At 36.5% G+C, this 15,833-nt stretch overlaps 2 protein-coding genes across 4 annotated transcripts; one reads left to right on the forward strand and one right to left on the reverse strand.

Annotated features, from left to right (window-relative positions):
• The first annotated feature begins 1,745 nt into the window (after nt 1-1,745).
• LOC140761716 (UPF0161 protein At3g09310) lies at nt 1,746-6,250 on the forward strand. 3 transcript variants are annotated; one of them, XM_073099159.1, is made up of 5 exons: nt 1,746-1,923; nt 1,991-2,054; nt 2,135-2,194; nt 2,331-2,471; nt 5,984-6,250. In XM_073099159.1, the coding sequence occupies exons 1-5, from the start codon at nt 1,786-1,788 to the stop codon at nt 6,037-6,039; spliced, it is 459 nt and encodes a 152-aa protein (XP_072955260.1). In that variant the 5' UTR covers nt 1,746-1,785; the 3' UTR covers nt 6,040-6,250. The 3 variants fall into 3 exon arrangements, with proteins under 3 accessions (XP_072955260.1, XP_072955261.1, XP_072955259.1); XM_073099160.1 differs by lacking the exon at nt 5,984-6,250 and adding an exon at nt 4,941-5,050; XM_073099158.1 differs by lacking the exon at nt 5,984-6,250 and adding an exon at nt 4,679-5,050 and having other exon boundaries at nt 1,748-1,923.
• Nucleotides 6,251-6,905: 655 nt separating this feature from the next.
• Nucleotides 6,906-9,707, reverse strand: LOC140760969 (scarecrow-like protein 14). Its single transcript, XM_073098095.1, has 2 exons — nt 7,323-9,707; nt 6,906-7,221 (listed from the first exon to the last, which is right to left on the reverse strand). Exon 1 carries the CDS (start codon nt 9,532-9,534, stop codon nt 7,414-7,416), a length of 2,121 nt encoding a protein of 706 aa, XP_072954196.1. The 5' UTR covers nt 9,535-9,707; the 3' UTR covers nt 6,906-7,221; nt 7,323-7,413.
• Nucleotides 9,708-15,833: the final 6,126 nt, after the last annotated feature.

The raw sequence follows: 15,833 nt of genomic DNA on the forward strand, positions 1-15,833 counted from the left end.
TCCATTTATAGAAATTAATAGATCTCAGTGGAGATCTATCTTGGAGCGTTGCATGTTTGGTGGATTACGAGGGTCACTTCCAAGGATAATGCTGGCCCAGTTTAGCTTCAGAGTGTGGCTAAAGTCAATCCAAATATGTTCAATTTGACTGTCCTAAAGACCACGCTGCCCTTAGGGATAATCAATATTACACTATGATAGGAGACACCACCAACCATGGTACAGAAGGCAATTTCCTTTCATTGTGAAGGGCAATGCTTTACCTCATTGCTATTCCATCCTCCCTATATGCTCCTAACTCTATTCTTAGATAACAAGGGAATGGAAGACGACGCAAATCACATCAATTAATTTATATTAAGAGGTGAAGATAAAGACATGCATGGTATATTAAACTTTAGTGTTCTACTGTGGTTTGTAGAAATTGGATTGACTACTGATGGATTAAGGCTAGCTAGCTAGTTGGTGAAGACCTTGATGGTTGGTGAGAGTATTCTTTCTTTCTTTCTTTCTATCTTCTGCATGTTTCTAAGCAAAGAAGGATGTCTTAACTGACTCACTTTCTTAAGCTAGCTACCCTTTTTCATATGTATTCTATACCTAGCTCACAGGGATTGGATGATCAATGATGCATGTACCTAATGTAGCTGAATCCATGATGATTTGATAGGAGTAAAAGTTTTCATGATAGAGATCTCACCAGGCAAAGTGATATGCAGGCTTTCTGTTGGGTTGTTTCTTTTGAACAAAGTGCAATATTTATCATGTATTTTAGAAACAAAACTTAATGCTCCTGATTGTGGATCCACTGTTCAAGATATGCTGCATAGGGATGCAACCTAGCCGTGCTCTTAAATTAAAAATAATTTTGGGCTAATTATAAAATCAAATTAAGTTAAATATAATTTCAAACTAATCATAAAATCAAATTGAAGTTAAAAATAATTTCAAACTAATTATAAAATCAAAATTTTAAGTTGAAAACAATTTCAAACTAATTATTAAATCAACTTTTAATTTAAATTAATTTTGAACTCAAGTTTAAATAAGTCGATCACTAGGTAATTTCAAGTTTGAATCAATTTAAGGCTAAATCGAGTCTTAACAAGTTTGAATTTGAATCAAGATTGAAATAAGGCATGATTCAATTATAAAGCCAAACGAACTTATATAGTAATATTATGAACCCTTAGATCTTAGCCTGTTTGGCAAATCAAGCTTAATTAGCTCACTATTAAGCCGAGTTTAATTGAGCCTATTAATTTGGCAGCCCTAATCTTACACTTGTAATAGCTCACGCTGGAAATCTTAAAAAAAAAGCTTCTTATGTGTATACTCCTCCAAAAAATTTATAATAGCCGAAAAGAAAAACACCCTTAATTTCGGGATGAACGTATACAAATAAAAATAGTAGTATTTAGTAGTTAGTTAACTTTAAAGAATATCTATCTATATATAAAAGAAAGAGTTTTAAGAGATACAAAAACCAATTGTTTTGAGGGATATATATATATATATATATAAATATAAATACCAACTTTGAAGGGTGTATATGGAAAGAAAAAGTGATGAGATTTTTAAGCCAATTTCCATAATATAAGTCCAGTCCGAAGGTTTATTGGGCTTGGGCCGAGTTAGTAGTCATGTATACATTGAGGTCGATTGCATTACTTCTACGTGAGCCGGCCTATCTAAAAGTATATTGATACGGCCCAAGCCCACTCTTATCCACATTACGTTCCCCTACTTCCGATCGTAACAACCGTCAGACACCTTCTCCCGCCAATGGCGTCCGCCGTCATTTCGCTTCCCTCCTCGCCGCGCTCATCTCCTCTCCCCGTTCCTTTCCCCTCTCGTTTCCCTCGCTCTAGATCTCGCTTCTCCTTCCAATCACCGCCTCGCGTCGCCTCTCCTGGATCGCAGGTACTTCGCCAAACCCTAGCTCGAATTTCTTAAAATCAGGTCCTTATACCTCTTTGATCCATTCCAGAAGCACGTCCTCCGCATTCGATGTGACGGTCGCGATGAAATTTCGATCCAGAACACTATGAAAGGTATGGTTCCGTCCCCTTTCTTCTCCAATCGTAGGAGTTGTTCAATTCCGTAGTGTTTGACTTCGTTTCCCACTTCTCAGAGGAGGAGGTTACAGATGCCGGGGTTAAAGTGGCGTTGTCCATGCTGAAATTTTACAGGAGTAAGTTTCAAGTTCTCTGTTTGATGTTGATATATATAGATATGTATTAGTTATTCATATGAGAAAGGACGAATTGGTTAAATTTTTGTGAGATTATTGATCATTGGGTTTTTAATTGAAGACAATTTGTGAGCAGGAGAGATATCGCCTTTGTTGCCGTCCAGTTGTCGGTATGTACCAACATGCAGTGAGTATTCAATGCTGGCATATAGAAGATATGGTGTTATGAAGGGTACCATCTTGACAGCTTGGCGGCTATGCCGCTGTAATCCTCTTGGTATTTTTCTCACGCCATACTGTTTAATGTTCTATTTCTGCATTTCTGGTCATAAGATGTTGTAGCTGAAAATAGGCAGGCATAGGAACTTGGATGCAGATGCCAACAATCCATATGCTAACTTACTTTATTGGAAAGTATTAAATTACTATGTTCTAATCTTTAATAGATCGGCCCTATCTTCTTTAAGGTTTGCTGATCACTTCCAAAAATTTTTGGCCTATTTGGTTGAATGACTTTGTCGCCATGACTCTGAGACTTGCTATAATGATTAGATCAATCACAGGCATTATTCCGACCCAGATTTAGATGATATTTTTAACAGCTTCATTGTAGCAATTCTTGTTTACTTCCACTATGTTTCAGCATCATGTTTGTTCTAAATCTTCTTACTTAAAATTTGGTTGTCAGGGCATATGTTCAAGATGCCTGCTGGTTCAATTTTAAAGAGCCACAAATCATTTGCTAGTCATTTAATAGGTTGATAGGATAGGATGTAGAATTAGGTTTTTCGGCTCATGAAGATCAACTCCTGGAGCTCTGTTTGCTACACTGTGCCTACCTCTCTGAAAAAAAGTAACCAAATAAAAAGATTAAGTGTGTATATCCTCCGCTTGCATGATGGTTGGGGTTGCAGGAATTTGGCAATATGATGTGGATGGAGGAGTTTGGCAAGTATTTAAATTTATTATTGTTAGAATCTATAAAATTTTAAAGGTCTTGTACCTTGTGACATTTTGGGTCTCAGAAGGTCATGTAAGTCTAGGTCTATAAGTTAATAAGCCTGATTGTAGATAAATCGATGCCTTTAAAAAACAATACAACATTCCTAATAAGATATGTCAGGTAAAAGAACAAGGACAAAGTAGGGTCTTGTAGCCCAAGTAATTAAATAAAAATTATTTTTGATATATGTATAGCTTTTAATTGGTAGGACTTTTCTGGTGTTAAAAGTCAATTTTATAATATCAAGTATGATCAGCAATCATTTGGAAAGGAGCACAGCATGAAGTGATTTATTGGAAGCTCAGTTCACCTAGTAATGTTTTGTTCTCCACTTGAGAAGGTTTTACTAAGAGTTTGACAATTAAAGCAATGGCAAAAATAATAAGAAAACCAGCATCCCTCAATAATAGACACTTTATAACTTCCATCTTTTCAATAACCTTGCGTTCCCAATAGGGTCAACACCTCCTTTAGGTACAATGAGGAGTCACGGATTGTTGTATGCATTCTCATTATTTAAATTATCGATGGTAAAAGCATGTCTTCTAGACATATTTTACATTAACATTGGATGTCACTTAGTTTATCGGCTAGTTGAAAGCATGGATCTCAAAATTGGCTGATCCCAAGTTGGATTAGTCAATCTAGATTTAAATCGGCCATAATTGATCCCGATCCTAACCCAAAATTAGTCTATTGACTGATTTCGACTGAATTGGCCAATCCGTCCTCGTATCGGCTAAAGCTTTTTTTTTTTTTTTAACATTCAAGTTGAATTTAAAACGTATCTAACTTAACTTAGACATTAATAATTAATATCCTTAACTGCTTTTCTTATAAATTTTTAGTATTTATCCTCTTTTTGTCTCACACACTCTTTTTCCACCCTCACACTTCATTGGGTCCATTCGGTGATCGATGTGGTGCACCCCTCCGACTATTCCACACTTTGACGTATTAGTGAGTGTTTTTTTTTTTCTTATCTCTCATTTTCCTTTTTGTTACCCACTTTTTGTTTCTCATTTTTCTCTTCACTATTGTTTAGTAATAATAATTTGCGAGTACAAAAGATTGTCAGATTCAATCTTTAGTTTTTAGGCTTCATCACATGTGACTAATTTTTATTTTCTTAATTTTCTGTTATTTTTATAATTTTTTGAGAAATTTTCTTGTATTTTAAATAATATTTAAAATTTTACGTAATAAAAAATAGTTCAATCCCACACGGCCGATACTTATCGTTTTTTCTAATGGCCAATTTCGATTTCGATACCAAGAGTCGAAATTCTTGATTGAAAGCAACATATTTTATCCTTTAAGTGTTCTCGGTATGTTGCACATACTTTATTACAATTGTTATCCAAAGTACATGCAGCAGTATTTCTTTGTGTAAATGATCCTTTCATATCATTATTAAGTGTCACTTGACTTCTCTTGGAGATTTTGAGTTCTCTATCTAAAGTAGCAATTGTATCATGTAGGTGGATATGGATTTGATCCCCCAAGATGGTTTGGCGAGGAAGGTCCATCTGAACAATAATAAGCATATTTCATCATTTTAAAGGAAGAGCATGCTTAAGATATATCCTCATGTGGAGAATAATCTCACTTGATAACTATTAACGCACAATACCATAGAAGATAAAATTTATGCTGCTTCATATTTATTTAACTCTATTCATGTAAATTGGGAACAGGGTTATCTGCATGTTCTTCTTATCATTTGGCTATCTGCTTGTATAGGAAGAAGAGCGGTTGCAGTTCTTAGTAGTGCAGATTGCTTCTTCTGGATTTAACAAATTCTTCCATAAGTGAATTTAACCATTCCTATGCTGTGGTTCATGATCATTAAATTGAGCTTTGGTAAGTGAGATGCTTATGGAATGGGCCTCTTCTCAAACCAACCTACTTTGCCTTTCTCTGTACAGACTGGTAAACTCATAAACAAGCAAAATGTTTGATTTGTCAAGTCCGTCAAAGTTTGAGAAAAGGATCTCTATGCTTTTTTTATTTTATGTAATGTTATTCTAATCAGATAATGTGATACCTTTATAATAGCAAGTTTGCAAGATTCGATGGACACCAACTATCTCCAACCGATTCACATGTGAGTCAAATAGATACAAGAAAATATCTGCAGAATTTCCTATTATAATATTCATCTAGATACAAAGCCAGAGGCGAAGTTCAGTACATTCTAGACAGTTATGTAACATATTGCCAACTTGTCCATTTAATACATTTTTAGGGCCACATAACTATTTATTCCATCTCCCCACCAGGTTGATAGAAATATATATATGTAACTCTCTAACTAGCAAGTGGACTTTAATATATATCCTCTCTTCTCTTGTCAGTGTCTTAAATCATATGTTGATTGTAGGTGCAGGTTATTATATAAGTGCTCTTGTCCTAGTGTTACTTGATTCATTGAACATCTTTATGGGTCGAATGTGCATCACAAATTTTCAAATATAGCTACTCACCCCCAAGTATAATTATTCTATTGTCATGTTGATCTTCCTTTCCCTGTGTTGGCAACCTAGATGGTGACTATGTTATTGTCTATGGTGGAGTGTTCATGTGGTGATCCACTACCAGCAATAATAAGAGCCGAAAGCTTATTTTTCTCATATGAAATGAGCATCTGCTCACCCAATAGCAGGATGCGGACAAAGGAAAATTGTGGCGTTCTTGCTTTTGATATTGCTATGATATATCTCATGATTGTTTGGGAGTAATACCTGATTGAAAGCTCTTTTATGAATTAACTGTGGTTTATAAAGGTCGTAGAGCTTCCAGTCCACAGCAGGAGACGAAGCCCTGTTTCTTGAGAAAATGATCCTGGTGGTGGACGATCAATTTCATTTACAATTTTACGCAAGCTGTATATGGAAGATTTCACTCAGGGGAACGTATCAACTCTGGAGTTTTTTCCCCTGTTTTTATTGTTGTTGTTTTCTTCTTCTTTTTCTCTTGTTTTTATTTTACTTTATTCTATGTGAAGATAGATAAGATAGTTTGAATACCAAAGCAAGTTGATTAGGTTGCTAGTTTTTTTTTCTTAAAAGTATGAGCTTGCTAGTTGTTGACTTTGTTGAAATGGCCCACTCCAATTGTGCTTTAAAAGACCTATTAAATTAACCCGTTAGGTAAGGAATAGTTGCAAAGCTAACAACCTCTTGATTAGAGAAAATTTTGGTCTCAAGGGAAACCAGGCAGGAAAGTAAGAGATACAATCTACCTTTGTACTATATATATATATATATATATATATTAGCCAATGAGAGGTCAACCACAAAAAAAAGCAACCCATTTGATACATATGAGCAGCAGGGCGGTGGAACAGTCGTTACAGTCCTAAAGCACGTTGAACAACAGTGCGATCACCAAATCATAGCTGTTCTTTTCTTGTCCTCTAATCGACATCTTTCATGGACCATGTCTAGACTAGACTCCAGGTTGTATGTACTAGGTAAACTAGTATCTTGGACTGCGTGGTCTGACGGAATTATAGACTACATAACAATTCAACAACTTGATTTACTGGCTTTACCAGTGTTAAAAACATTCTGCATTCAATATCATCAAACATCGTTGCCTTTGCAAAGGGTAATTATATTTCAGATTGACGCACGGAGCGAGAGAAAGAACTAAAAATTCCAAGTAGTCATTCATCCGACTGGCCCGCAGATAAAGATAGCAACATTGACCAACATTAAATCTCCATTGTATTGTGTTATTTATAATAAAAAGGATGCAATACGCGTTGTTTGCATAATTCAACCGAAGATTTACACAAAACTCAATGATGATAAGATTGCCTGATTGTCAGTAATGATAGTTCTAGTATGCAATGCAGCTACATACATCATTTAAATCATTTCCTAGAAAATGCATCGAGAGAACTACTCCAGAAAAATAAGTTACATAAACTTTTCTCTCCTAAATCCTAATTCTATAATTCCAGCTTCAGTCCTAGTTGTCTGGCCATCTTCCTTGAAGCAGTCTTGCGCTGGTTCACCTGCATCAACAACAAGAGATCATATAAGAGAATAAGTTGTGTTCGAACAAATCACAAGAATCTTGATACTAGCACAGGCAAGAAGAGAGGTAGTAATTTACCATGAGTCATGTAGACCAAAGGCGAGAGGGACTATAAATCTTCATTTACAACATATGACCACAGACTAGTACTGAATTCCAGGAGCCGATGCTAGTAAGCATTACTGGGTCTCCATGTGGATAGGGCAAATATGATACGCCCCTTCCACCCTTGCAGCAACCATCGATTATCTTCATCTACTACAAAATCGTTGTGATAGCATGACTTGAACTTGTCCCTCACTTTCTTCATGATGTCTGGATTAAGCGGCAGCTGCTTGAATCCTGCTCTAAGATTCCTCACCTGCCACTGTTTGTAAGTTTCAGGCCTCTCCACCCTTTCTAAGCCCTCACAGGAGATGACATTTAGGGCCTCTCTTCCAAAAAGATCCCTCTCAATCAGCAACCTCTGTTCATCATCTTTTGGGACATTAGTTTCAAGCATATCAAAGAGTGAAGAGAAATGGAACAGGGCTTCCCGAAAGCGTGTCACAAAGAAGGGAGCACTGTATGATCCATTGACAATGCCATGAATGAACACATGCGGTTTCATCTTTCTGATGGTGTTCAGGACCATATTTCTCGGGCTATCCACCAACACAGTCTCATCCATCAGACTCTTGAACCGGTAGAGACAATTGACAATGAGAAGCTCGTCTTTATCAATATTTAGATCCTCAACTCGGATTGTCTCCCATCTGGCTGCAATGGGTTGATACTTGAAAGGAACCTTGAAGCTCTGAGCATAATCAGCTAAACGGCGCCCGGTTTCCTCAATACGCTCCGCTGGGCGGAAACCTGGCTGGGGTAGATCGATGCCAGTAATCCGAAGCTCTGGGGGTCCACCAGGCCTATTAGATAGCCGCTGGATGAGGCATGGCCATTGAAAACCATAGTATACACCGAAGTCTATGATATGCACCTTTGTTGCCTTCTCAGCAGCATCTAAGATGGTCTGGTTGGAGAAATAATGAGAGATTTTCTTGAAAGGGCATGCAGCCATATAAAGTTGGTATGCTTTCAAGATGTCGGTGGCAGAGGTGCGCTTTGCCACTTGAGAATGGTATATCTGGCTCCCAGTACCAGCGAGGCGAGCCTCAAGTCCATTAGCAAAGCACTGGGCCAACCGCTGATTTGCATCCCCATCCATGGAAGAATGCTGCCTGATCTGCTTCAACAATTCAGTTGCACTCCGACGGTCATCAGCGGCCACAGCTTGAGCACAATGGATGAGAAGAGTTCTCAGGTCGACCACCTCCTTCTTTGATTGCCTCTTCCCGCGACCCTTCCCATTGCCTGATCCCTTAGAGTGGCCATTCTGAGAATGCTCCATCGCCTTGTGCTGCAAGGCCTCTTGCAGCTCTTTAACGCCCTTTGAGCACGTCTCTCCATTGCATAGAAGCACTCTATCGAACATCTCGCGGACGGACTCCTCGGTGTACACCGCTGACTGCTTATTGCTCCTCCCTTCCTCAGAATCCAAATCATCAGTGTTGAAATGCTTCCTCCCCCTATGAACGGGACACTCTTCCTTCACAGCCTTGACCTCAAAGAACCTACCCTCTTTTCTAGCGAACCCATATGCATCCAAATCAATGACAAATTTTTCCTCCCCAGGAAGGAACTTAATCGCCTCCTCGACCCCTTTCCTAAACTGCAAAGCATGTTGGTTTTGGATACTACTAAACAGAGACTCATCTAACCCCTCGAAAAGATTTCCGCTGCTACTGTTATACGAGGAGAGGGGATGAGTCTGTAGCTGGGAATACTCGATAGGATCATAAGGCCAGGTGTTACCATCTACCACAACACTACTACCACTACTACTGCTACTAAGACAGCCATAGCTATTCCCGGAGCTATCATCGGGGCTTTCGGAGCTATGGTTAATGTGATGGGAGGCCGACCCTAGGATTTCAAGAAAGGGTTTTTCCGCGGCTATAAGAGCCGGCTGCTCGAATTTCTCGTCGATATCCTCCTCCATAAGCATCCGGCTTATGTAGGTGAGGACGATATCCGAGAATATCTCGGAATCTTCCGACGAATCCACCGCGACGGTGGGGCTTATCGAGGCGGAGGAATTGGGGCTTGGGGTTTGGACAAGAGGGGCGGGGGTGGAAACCTGGGGAATAATAGGTAGATCGACGAAGTAACTCCGAGGTAATCCAAAGCCGTGATTCGAGATGGTGAGGTCGTATAAGGTGTGTTTGTGTCTCAATCCGGACATATCCATCGAATTATTCGATAGATTCCGGTCATAAACTTCCTCGGAAATCACGAGTATTCTAGATCGGGAGGATAAAAGCACTCCTATATGCTCGAATTGGAACTAGGATAAAAGCGTACCTCGAGGAGGAAGGAGACGATGAAAGCTAAGAAACCAGCTTTTGCAGGAGGAGCAGCACCTCTGCCGAAGAGTGCGGTGGTCCTCCTTATTAATACTCAACGACACATGATCAAAAAAATGGGTGAATTGTCGAGACTACCCCTTTGAGAAGCTTCTATGAACTTACCGTTCACCGGCGGTAGCCGGTGGTTTCAACGACTAGCCGGTCGTCGGGAAGTTTAACGTCTCACCGATGGCTTGCTCGCCACGCTTCTCCCCACCACGTGGACGGCGAGTGGCTCGTCGCGATCGACAGAGGCGGTCTTAGCCTCTTCGATCGACACGTCGTCTTGGTGGGTCCCAGATTAGTCCAGTTGGCTTGGTGACTGGGACGACGGAAGGTTGACGTGTCCCTAGTGTACGGCGATCCTCGACCCACGGGGCTGTACTTCGTACTACCAAACTAGAAACAGTCTCCTCAAAATACTTATTTTAACCATATTTAGTTTATTTTTAACACGTCAGAAGTTAGTAAATAAGTTTAAAATAAAAACATTAAATATTTCATATAACATTTAGCGTTTTTATAACTTACTTAAAACATAATGGAATTTTCTGTTAAAAAACATGAGATAATATCCTAAATAAATAATTAAAATAAATAAATTTATGAGGAGCACCAACTTGGTTTAATAAAAACTCGTGGAAACTTATCGAGATGCAATGCATCCTGCAAATGAGGCTGTGGAGGAGCTTCCAAATCTCTTCTAGAAGGTCTCTGGGTTAATTTTCTCTTCCTTTTCTTTTTTAACCTTTTAGGTATCTTGTGAAACAAATTAATCAACTTTACGACATGCTAACATGGGCTTTCAAAAATATACGTGGAAGATGTGCACATGATGATGAGGTTAAGCAAGCATACCTTTCAATAGTTTTCTACTTAAAATGGTGGAAAGTATACCATAAGAAGCATACTTCATGTGCTACTGAATTATTTGTCTCCTTCACTTGCAATTAGAGTTCTATATAATATACCATTAAAATATCTTTTGAAAATTAATCCTATTAAATCCATAACAATTTTGAGAAACTATTTTTCTTCCCCGGATATCTGTTGGAATATGTTTATTAGTTAACAAATATAATATTAAAGGTAATTATTTTTCTAAAGGTTATAAGCCTGCATGTATTATCTACTCTAAAATATTATGGTGAAGCAGAGAGCAGTTCATGTTATCTATCAGTTGTCTATGTGTGATGGTTGGAAGAAAAAAGAAGATTTATGTGAGAAAGACGGTATATGTTATATATTTTTGTAACAGGATGTGAACATATAAAGATCAGAACTTTTTAATGGTGATAATGCACAATTGGGCCCTACATGATTATGCTAATACATGTATTAGGATTTATTAATTTTGTTGTTGAAATATAAAGTGATTAAAAGCTGCTTGCTGTTCCAATCATGGATTCGCGAAAAGGATGCTGTCCCCATTTGGTCGGCAGATACATTGGATTGGCCACCTAAAGGTTGGATTATGCGCAGGAATTGCAATAAGATATTGGGCATAAATTAGCTCGCACTATATCATAGCATAGAAAGCCTAATGGGAGAGACCTAGAAAACAACATTGTAGCAATATTATAAACTCTCTCCATGGTGACCACGATCATTTCTTTGTATATAACATCTCCCATCTGCTTTAATATATATGTATGTATGTGTGTATGTATGTTAGTTCGACGATGAAGCATTGACACATCATTATTATTATAAAAATTTTATAAATTATATCCTATATTTTACTTATACTATGATCCGCTTCGGTCTTTGAGAAATTTGTAATTAGCCCATATTTTTTTATAATTTTTATTTAATATCCTAGGTTAACTTAAATAGTACTAATAAAGAAATATTTTATTATAATATACAGTATAATTTATAGGATATGTAAATTACCTCTATCTCCTTTATTATCTCATTATTTTTTCATCTTCTCCATCCTCCTCGTGGACTTCATCGCCTCATCATGCTTGAGTTGGAGGTTATGATCTCTAAATTGGAGTCTGTCGAGATGGTCAGCTCGCTCCATTTTCTTCGACGAATTCTTGATTAGAGCAAGAACAACTAGAAGAGGAGAGGAAAGATGAGAGAAGGTGGTGACTGCAGCGACGACGCCCATAGGAGGAGGTGGTTAGGAAAGACGTAAAAAAGTTATAGAGAGGTAGAGCGAAGGGGAAGAGAGGTAGGGGAACTTTAGTAATTTTATTAATATTAATTAGTCTAAATAAAGTCAGAGTGTTTAATAAATATATTAAAAGAAAAATAAGAGTCAAAATTATAAAATCTTTAAAGAGAAGGTGCAAATAACAGAATAGATATATTCTAAGATGTGATTTGTAAAGTTTTGATGATGTAATTTTCTTTACTAGATAAGCAGTGGAGTGCATCATTTTCCGAGTCCCTGTTCATAAACATGGAGAGTAATCACGATAATGTTTGTGACTGTTTCTGATTGAAAATTTATTTGTTTAAGTCTCTTACATTAAATGTCAATTTTAATATAATAGCCTGGCATTTCTCACGGGTCTAAAACTAAAAGGAGGTGCATATGACAGTGATACATTGCAGGATGCATTGGTTCAAAGAATAGTCACCATCATATATTTCATTTGAATGTTGCTATGGTCTTTTTTTTTCCTCTTTATATCCGAAGATCTGATAAAGAGTCCACCATTAGACCATTTACATCTTGACATGCTCCCCACTCTTCCTACAGTAAGGAGAGTGGGATTTTTTTTTCCCAAAATTAAATTATCATTATTTGAAATCTTTATTATTCTTAAGAATATATGACCCATTGTATGATATAATTCGGAAATAGCTAAGATAAGCTAGTTATAACTGCGGAGTGAAATCATTTTGGTCCAAATATTATAAATTAGAGCAAGCTAATCAGCCGGCAGTTTGATTCCCTGTAGAGTTATTTATTTATTTATTTATTAAAAAGGCCGTAAATAAAATAAATTTTATTTTTTAAAAAGAAAAAAAAATTGACCAGCATATATTACACTGCAGGAAAGGGTAAATAGTTTGGACAAGTTTAAAGGGCGAAAAAAAATATAGCACTACAATCGTGCCACAACACTAGAGGAATTAGTCTTCAACGGGTCAACTTTAGAAGCACATGGGCACAAAGAAAGCCAACATCTCCTCGACAACTACAACAATAAGGGGTGACTACGAGGAAAACAATAATGAGATGGCAAAATATGGCACACACAACTAAATAGCGATGGCGAGCAGGTTACTTGCACCAATAAAAGGGCTTTACCTCAATGCCGATTGTCAAGACCCCAAACAAATAGTTCATCGAGAGAAAGACATCGAGGAGGTGCATGAATCTGACAAAAATGACAAAGATGAATGAAGATCCAACGACAAGGATGTTAAAGGGGAGAACCAGAGTACGGTTTTACGATTGGAGAAAATAATAATTAAGGAGAAAGGAAGGGGTGAAAATAATAAAGATGGCGGGCGGCAACAAAAATGGAGAACACAAAGGGAGAAGAAAGAAAAATGTGGAGAAATTCGAAGAATGATCCTCCCCTCCCATAGCTACTCAAGCCCAATCCGAGTAGGGCCGGCTAGAGAAAACGATTGCAGGCTATTAGGATATAAAAAAAATATCTAATACAAACAGGAGAGTTATAAGATTCTAAATCTTAAGAATATGGGTCACTCCCTAATATATATATACATCCAAAAATTAGCCTTAGAATAGTATAATGTATATATTTGACCTAAGATTTAGTAACTGAGTTGAGTTATTGAGATAATCATGCCACATCATGTTTGCAACCCAACATGATATGATATACGCTGTTGACAAGGGGGAGGATCAATGGAGCCCACAAAGTTAATCCCTTGCCTTTGTGCTTCATGCATGCACCATACCTTTGATTTTTATTCTGCCTCATGTCTCTAGGTTATTAATGCTAATTAAGGTAGACGATCTAAATCATTGACAAAAGGATTGATAGCTACTTATAGGTATTATGTCGTTCGGACTCTCATGTCACGGTGTATTACTTCATTTCTAAGCTTTAACTTTGTATTATGAAGAAGCTCTAATTTGCTAATTGTATCCAAACATATTTATCTTTATGTGCTCTCTCTATACCTTTCATCAACATTAATAACTACTATATATATATATATTTGATACTGAGTATCCGTTACAGGACAATAGGTTAAAAAAGTGATCTGATTTATATGAACCCTGAGTTATTATTTCTTTAGTTTGGTTTGAGGCTAAATTTCAAACATGATTAGTTGATCTAATATTTTAATTTTAATCTTAATTTTTTAAAAAATAAATTTGATTATGTAAAAATAAAAATAGTTATTATATCAGATCTGAACCGGTTCAAAAACCCTACCTTAATTCAAACCAAAGGAGCCCTTTAGTGTTAGAGAGCTAAGAGTGACTCAGTGAAAGCCAACGATGATAAATCCTCTTCTCGATCTAGCAACCAAACAAGATACGCTACGCTAATTCACTAATTATAGAGAAGTCCAACAATAAAATCGGATCTCTATTTTTGGCACTATCAATTGTTGACCTCTTCAATGGATTTGGTAGACTCATGAGCATGGTCAAGCACGTGATTGGTTTGTGCCAATTAAGTGATGTGTTGACGTGTCCTTTTGTCGTTAGTCAAAGGGTGCGAGAGAGGACAAGTCCAGCAGTCAAAGTTGACTCCAGATGGATATTCTTCCACATTAGAGTATTTAATTGGTAGAAAATTTTAAAAAAAATAGTCACTTTTAATAACCCTTTTATTTTAATATTTGATTTTTTTAAATAAAAAAGTTAGTTTTAATTCACCAAAATCTAGTAGTACGTTGACGTATTTTTTGGTCTCTATTCAAATTTAGGTATTTCTCAACCCATGGCCCATGGGCCTTGGGCTACTCGGCCTGGGAAATTAATATAAGCGATTTTATTGATGAAGTAAACTAGACATTGAGGTTTGAATCTTTGAAGAACGAGATCACGATAATGGGTTTAGTTTGGTGATATGAGCCCTGGTACTAAATTTTAATTGGCAAAACTATGTACTCCTCCTGGCTTCAAAATGATACTTTGACTGATCTATTATCAAAAATATCTATTTTACTATAACTTTTAAACTAGTTACTAAATTACTATAGTTGTTGCTATACAATTGTCTAATAATAAATATCTATATGGTATTTTTATGAAGTTTTGAGAAATATTAAAGATGGATGAAAAACTTGAGTTATGACCTAAGCGGTTATGTTCCAAACTTTATTTATCAATATAGATTGCAAGTCGAGCTTATTACTACTGAGATAAGCAATTTTATATAAAATTTCAGTGTTTTAGCGTCAGATTAGAACGTCGAACTAAATAGCAGTTGTGTAAAATCGTAAAATATTTGTAAGTTTAACATTTTAGTAGGGACTATAATAAAATAAATCCTGTTTGATAATAAATTTGAGCGCCTATCTATTTTTTAGTAAAATAAAATTTAAATTTTTTTACATATAACACCATGTCTTTTGATGAAATTGTAATTTATACCGTACATTTTTATTATTTATAAATCGAATCCTATAATTTAGCAAATATGTGCAGAAAATATCAATTAATTAAACCTAACTAAATCTCTGGGTTAAATTAACTACAACTTAAAAAATTACAAAATCTCCTCAACGAAATCATACCAACAGTATTTTAGTTATTTTAAAAATAAAATATATTTACTTAACATAATATTCTGACGGTGTTAATTTAAATCTAACTCAGAGTATTTTCTACATATATTTATTAAAATAAAAAATAAATATATGATGTAAATTATAATTATGTAATAAAGTATGGTGTTATATATAAATTTTTTTTTTAAAATTTTAAAACATGATTGAAATCACTCCGGAAAAAAAAGAAGACTCAAAACGAAGCACCCAGATGACCTCCACTCCCCCAATAACAAGGAGCTTTGAGCCAGATGCAGAGAGATGCTACCTGCGAGGAGATAGATACATTCATAATAAGCTGCTGCTACTCGTCTCAGAGTGCCTGAGCTGCTGCGGCGTTGGTCCAAACTCCAAGACCAACGCAAATTGGTAAGAGGGAATCGGAGGTACCACTCCCTTTTCTTTGCACTGCCAATCA

Source organism: Typha angustifolia, chromosome 6 (genome assembly GCF_048772165.1).
Source record: "Typha angustifolia cultivar Huaian chromosome 6, ASM4877216v1, whole genome shotgun sequence".
Taxonomy (NCBI): Eukaryota; Viridiplantae; Streptophyta; class Magnoliopsida; order Poales; family Typhaceae; genus Typha; species Typha angustifolia.

Excerpts from the sequence above, each read along its gene's own strand:
- LOC140761716 (XM_073099158.1), top strand. The coding sequence starts at position 1,786 with ATGGCGTCCGCCGTCATTTCGCTTCCCTCCTCGCCGCGCTCATCTCCT. Across the intron at positions 2,055-2,134 it reads GATCCAGAACACTATGAAAG|AGGAGGAGGTTACAGATGCC; the intron begins GTATGGTTCCGT and ends CCCACTTCTCAG. Across the intron at positions 2,195-2,330 it reads CATGCTGAAATTTTACAGGA|GAGAGATATCGCCTTTGTTG; the intron begins GTAAGTTTCAAG and ends ATTTGTGAGCAG.
- LOC140760969 (XM_073098095.1), bottom strand. The coding sequence starts at position 9,534 with ATGGATATGTCCGGATTGAGACACAAACACACCTTATACGACCTCACC.